The 6,347-nt window shown below is 55.1% G+C and overlaps 1 protein-coding gene across 1 annotated transcript; it reads right to left on the bottom strand.

Annotated features, from left to right (window-relative positions):
- Positions 1-687: 687 nt before the first annotated feature.
- Positions 688-6,255, bottom strand: DNAJC27 (DnaJ (Hsp40) homolog, subfamily C, member 27). The gene is made up of 7 exons (XM_009695330.1): positions 6,235-6,255; positions 5,284-5,366; positions 4,713-4,782; positions 3,485-3,649; positions 2,899-3,021; positions 2,208-2,368; positions 688-820 (listed from the first exon to the last, which is right to left on the bottom strand). The coding sequence occupies exons 1-7, from the start codon at positions 6,253-6,255 to the stop codon at positions 688-690; spliced, it is 756 nt and encodes a 251-aa protein (XP_009693632.1).
- Positions 6,256-6,347: the final 92 nt, after the last annotated feature.

Genomic DNA, 6,347 nt, shown 5'->3' with positions numbered 1-6,347 from the left:
CCACAACAGCTGGGGGAGGAAGGGGAAAAGGACACTCTGGGAGCCAGTTTCTTCCTGCAGTACCAGAGAGGTTTCCTCAAGCAACCCACCCTTCTCCTCACTGCCAAAAGCAGCATTGTTGGGTGTCAGCTGGAAGGAGCCAGCTTTGCTCAGGATGCTGAACTGCCCCGGTGCTCGGCAGCGCCTGCGCGGCTTCCAGCACGGGCAGCCTTGCAGAGGCGGCTCTGGGATAACCCAGAAGGACTGACAACTCACTGCCCTCCTGGGCATCCTCCACCCACGACACCAACGCTTTCAGGCGCAGTAGCTTTCGGGTCAGATCTCACTCTGCCCTCGCTGCATCCACAGGTTAGAGCCATGCATCCAAACCCCTCCACGACCAGTAACTCCCGGGAGGTAACACAGCTGGGAAGGTGGGGACCTCGCTGCTTTCAGCACTTACGCCAACCACGACCTGGGGCCACGGATGGTGGGAGGGCTCTGGGGTCCCTCTCCCCTCCTCAGCACTCTGCCCCCTTTCCAGCACATCGCAAGTGCACTATGGTCAGATGCGGTCTTGCTCCCAGGGCCGTCTGTGTCCATGCCAGCAGTAAGCGTGAGGAGGAGAGGGGTGCCCCACAACCGTACAGCTGCCTGGGAGCTAGCTGGGCGGAGGGGAAGGTTTCCAGCTTTGAGTGGCTCTGTTCCCTACTTGATGTTTTTGAGAAGCGCGGTCCGGGCGTTCACCACCGCTTTGAAGGCGTCCTCGCTGCCGGGAGCCACACACTTATCGGGGTGGAGCAGCACGGCCGGCTTCCGATAGGCTTTGTTCACTTCATCCCTAGGAGACACGACAAGAGTGAGGGGATGTGCGTGACACACAGCTCGGCTCAGCCTTGCCCTGGCTGGCAGAGCACAGCAGGGCCAGGAGCTCCCCCCGTGCTCAAGAGCCCGATGTAGACACTTTTGAACCCTTCCCTCGCTGGTGCTAAAGACCTCCAGGCTTTGGAGGTGATGCTATGGAAAAAGAGCTGCAGAAAAGCACACAGGGCACTTCTTGGTGTGGCATGAGCAGAGGAGGGGGAGAAGCCCTCTCCCGGGGCAGATACACCCTCTTCACCACGGGACTGTGCCAGCACGAACGCTCCCATCATGCCAGACACGTGCTTGCGACATGTGCCGTGGCATGCCGCGTCTCTGGCACCACGAGAGCAGAAAGCTGGGAGACAGCGTGGGGTCACAGGCACCCTGACTCAGCTGCGCATCAAACCGCCTACACACTCCGGGTGGAGGCACTGCACATCGCTTCAGCCCTTTAAGCCTTGGGTGTCTGGTCCAAGGCAGACATCCTGGCTCCGGCTGCAGGCCATGGAGAGAGGGGGGCACCTCCTCCAGGCGGTGAGTCTGTCTGTCCTGGTGACCACAGCACAAACCGCCCTGCAGAGCTGCTCATCTCTCCCCGTGGATGAGAGGGGGCTGGAGGAGGGGTTAGGCTCAACACCTACGTTTCAGAGAGCCAACGGGAGGATGCATGAGTCCTGAATGATCGATGTTATCCAAAAATCTACTCTCCAGCCCCTCCACAAGGAGTACACACGGGTAGTCCTCATGTTTCAGACAGAAGCAAGCAAGGCACAGCTCTGGGAGCTTGTCTTAGCTGCCCAAGCCGTAGAGCAGAACTGGGAGATTCAACATCCAATCTCTTATACAGGCAGTGACCAATTCCACCTGGCTAGAGGTCCTCCGAGGAAGACAAGAGAAAGCCTGTCTTGTCAGAGCACCGTTTCCAGGTGGAAGAGCTGTAACATCGAACCCTGTCTGATAATGTGGCCAGCAGCCTTGCAGCAGCCTGAAGTTTCTCCAGTCCTAGACAGCAAGGAAAGCAAAGCTGGAGCTGCTCCAAACATGTCTGGCAAGTGAGTGACCAGAGACAGCTCAGCCTGGAGGCAGGATTCAAGGCTCGGCAGCTGGCAGGGCTGAAGTTCTCATGTTTTTCATTCCCCTCATTGCCTCCAGCCTGCCTTGTCTGTTAAAATGGGAATTTGGTGCTCAGGACCGAGGGTTTCTTTTGCATTGCCTCAATTTTGTGACTAGATACTTGTGCCCAGCTGCTATATAAACCAAAGTGAGCTGATCAGCAGACAGGTCACTAAACGAACACAGACGCAACCAGCCTGCGGGGTCAGAAAGGTTACAGCCAACCAGGCGAATGCTGAAGTCTCCCTCACCTTGTGGCTCCGGGTTTGACCCCCAGCATGTCCCAGCTGTCCTTGCTGTTGCGGATCCTGCGAATGGCATCTGCCTGCTCTTTGGTGAAGCCAACCCCCATGCTGGAAGGAGGGCGTTTCCCACCGTTGTCACACAAGTCGATGATGGCGGAGTAGAAAGTCTGCAGACACAGGGAGGAGTTAGCAGGAAGGAACGGTCCCCAAAGGCAGTGGCAGTGCATAGGAGACCCCACTGCCCTCCCTGGCTGCAGGCTCATCCTCTGAAGCGTGGGGGAGCATTTGCATAACTGCTGAATGTTCACTCCTCACTGCCTGGGCTGTGGGGGGCTGAGATACCCCAGTCTGGGGATCCAGCCCCTGCAAAGACCATGGGACAGACTGAGGAGGAGGCCAGGCCCCACATTTATCTCCAACCCACTTCATCTCAGTGCTAGATCTCAGTAAGTGACATGGGCATCTCTGCTTCATGTTCCCAGAGCAGCAAGAGCTCTGAGCAACGCAATGCTAGGGCCAGCTCATAATCCTGAGCTAAACAGCTACGGCTTTCTCAGGGCAACACTTCACTGGGAAGACACCTCTGGGGCAGAGGGCCAACAGGTTTTGCGGGAAACGGGCAGTTCAGGGGATATCCTGCCATCAAATCCTGGCTCAGCGTGGCGTCTCTGCCCTCACCACCCTCATTATACCTCACCTGAAACATCTCGTTGATTCCTTCTCCTGTCTGTGCTGATGTTTCAAAGTAAAGAAAGCCCCGGCTCTCTGCCCAGAGCCGCCCCTCGCTTTCATCCACGCTGCGGTGCTTGCTGCAGTCGATCTAGACCAGGAGAAAAGGCAGAGATTAGAGCCCAGACAGGGTCTCCAGCGGCAGCTGGGGAAACATAGCTCCAAGGCCAATTATCTAACACCAGGTAAGGGGCTTGTCTGTTTGGACCAGCTGTTTGCTTATCCTGAAGGGAGGGAAGCATGGTGGAAAGCAAGCACAGAAAATGCAAGTGAAAAGGCCTTCAAGAGTTTATCCAGTCCGGAGACAACGTGACCTCTACTTGATTCCTTCCTGACTGATGTGTGGCCACCACGTTCTCAAAAGCCTGTTGAAATGTGGTCTCCAGCGCTCCTCACACACAGATCTGGCTCTTAGAAAGTCTTCCCTACAACCTAACAACATTTCCCTTGCTGCAGCTGGAGCTTAACAGCTTGAACTCAAGCTGGGGACACAACGAGCCCCGAGGGTCGGAGATCAGGACCGCACCACAGCCTGCCTCCCCACCACAGCCCACCTTGTTCGCACAGACGACAAAGACAATGTTATCCATGTTCCCGTGAGGGCCCAGCTCCTGCTTCATCTCGGCCAGCCACGCGTCCAGCGCGTCAAAAGACTCCTTTTGTCCGACGTCGTAGACCAGGATGACCCCCTGCGTGTCCTTGTAAAACTCATTCCTCACCTGCGGGGACAAGGGCAGGGCACTGGCATCAGTGACAGCCAGGCTGAGAGCACACTGCCCAGCAAATTGGGGTGATCACCATTTACCTGGCACCTATTAGGTTCAGTGATACAAATCTCATCTCCATACAAACAGAAGATGACAGAAAAAGAAGAGATGGGGGAACCCAAATAACACCCTGACAGCACTGCCCCCAGGCCCATCACAGGAGAGTGATCAGCCCATAGAAGATTTATCTCCACACACACAAAAAAGCACAGAGGCACAACAGCAGACAAGGTGTCAGACCAGCTCTTGAGGAGACTGGAAGGTCTGGGAGTCCGCCGAGAGACCCGTTTGCACGTGCGTGTTTCCCTGTGCGTGAGGCAGCAGGGCAGAGTGAGGATCAAGGGCCAGCCACTGGATAGACTGCAGGTCTAAGCCCAGCTACTGGAGGGATCTGCAGGATGTCTGTCTGTGCATGTGGGTGTGCCTAAGGGGGTCTGTACCAGCAGCTGGGGCAGGGCTGCAGCCTCCGGGGCTCATATACCCAGTGCCAACAACTGGGGAGACCAAGGATCCCCAGGACCGCTGCTGGAAGAGTGTCTGAGGTCAGCTACAGCATAATTATTCCTGATCAGCCACTGGTGCTGTTTGCACTAGCGTTGGCTGTTTCTGTTTGTGCTGATCTGCGCACTCAGCCATGTGTATATGTATGTATGACTTGTATAGGTGTGCCTACCAGGGATACACACCCAGCCTCGCTACTGGTTGGCCCTCAGAGCATGGACCTGTGGCAGCCTCACCTCCACCGGGCTCCTGGATTTGGCAAGTCCTAGCAGCAGGGAGTCACTGATTATAAAGAGGCAGCGGCAGTTTCCAGTGCTGACCTGCATTAGGTGTCTGTGGCAGGAAAAAAGGGGGTGTACTGTAGTGAAAGAAGCTCATAACTAATGTATTTTCACGTTTCCCACCCTCAAACCTCAGGCAGATCTGAGGAAAGCTGACAGGTGCCAAACGCTTCTAAGATGGGTTGGCTGAGGGCAGCTCTGTGGCGTGCTGCCCGGAGCTGGGTCTGTCTTACCTCGTAGAAGAACGGGTGCCCCGCCATGTCAAAGATGTTCACCTTGATCTCTCGGTCTCTGACCTGCACTCTGAAAAAGAAAAGGGAAATGCTTGGGAAGGCTCTAGCTCAGCCCTTGCACAGGCTGTGTCCCCACAGGAATACCCCTTATCTCAGCCAGGCCTCTGCAGAGAAAAAGTTGGGTAATCAGGGACAGAAAAATAAGTAAGAAGCTCTGAGTACCAGAGTTTATGGCCAGAAAATTGTCCCTAGAGCCAGTGAGACAAGGAGGATACCACCAACTCGGGATGTAACATGGTAATGGGGAGCAACACTACCAGAGGAAGGCCAATTATGCAGATTATCTTATCATTAAAGCAGAAATGCAGATTATTCCATGGAAGCTAAGCAGCCTTACTAGAGCCAAGCACACCTGGCTCAGGAGCTGCGGGAGATGGGACAGCTCCACTGCACATCTTCCCTTTGCCCCTGTGGAGACCAGTGCCCCACGGAGCAGACACCTCACCCATGCCTTAGCAGACCCATGCCTGCTGTCTGCAACCATGCAGCTCCTCACCACAAAGGTACTTACTTTGTGACGCCGTAGTCGATACCAATAGTTGCCAGGTATTTGGGAACAAACCTCTTCTCACAGTAACGCTTTATAATGCAGCTCTGGGAGAAAGGAAATGGGAGTCTCAGCAGGATGGCACCATACTCCATAATATTCACATTAATGCGGAATTCATTGACAGCTCCCAGCCAGCTGGATGGCTGCAGAAACATCAACTCTGTCCTAAATCCCTAAACTAGCTAATTAACCCACAACCAACGCACCGAACTTTACCAGGAGCAGTTTTCTTTCTGCAAACGAAGGAAAACCCAGGATCCCAGCCCCTGGGTGTCTGTTATTCCTTACCTGTTTGGAGATACCAGTGCCAAGAAACTGACTTACTCCCCCACAGAAAACATCCAGCCTGGAAGGGCTGTGTGTTTAGGGGCCTGGGGGCAGCCAGCTCCCCAAAAGCCATAAGGAACACTTAGCAGGCAGCACGAGAAGTGCATTCCGGGTCACACCAGGTCGCTCCAGCCCCGGTTCTGACCCTGACTGGCAGAGATACTGTTTAGGGAGAGCACAGGAGCTGGCTGCTATCAACCGTCAAGAGATGAATGCCATAAGGATAAATGTCACCTGCCACCTCTTTGCCCACTCACTCTGTCCTAGATTTTCTTGCCGTCAGTGAGGCTTTTGCCCATCCCAATAGAGTCCTTGTGCCGTCAGCAGTTTAACGGGACTATGTTTATTCAGCAAACAAAAAAATGGGCAGCACTTCAGAGCAGAACCTAGCTGGGAAAAGAAATAACATCCCAGAGAAGAGCTGGGTCATCCACCACAGCAGAATGAAGGGGGGTCGGTCCCTGACTGAAGCCCAACTGAGGAGGCGTGGGACCGCCCCAGCAAACTCCAAGTTGCCTAGGGCCTCCAAGAAGGCCCTAAGGGCTGGACCCACATGTTCTGCCCTCAGCTGCTGCACTACGGTACCTGTGGCTGGAGCACGGTCATGCGGGCTCCCTCTGAAGGAAACGGACACGGGAACGGGTGTTCCTTAGGAGCCAGATCACGGGGGGACACACCTCACGGACAGGGGGGACACA

This window comes from Cariama cristata, unplaced genomic scaffold (assembly GCF_000690535.1).
Source record: "Cariama cristata isolate BGI_N322 unplaced genomic scaffold, ASM69053v1 scaffold31372, whole genome shotgun sequence".
NCBI classification, from domain to species: Eukaryota; Metazoa; Chordata; class Aves; order Cariamiformes; family Cariamidae; genus Cariama; species Cariama cristata.
This window is presented reverse-complemented; position numbering and strand designations above follow the sequence as displayed.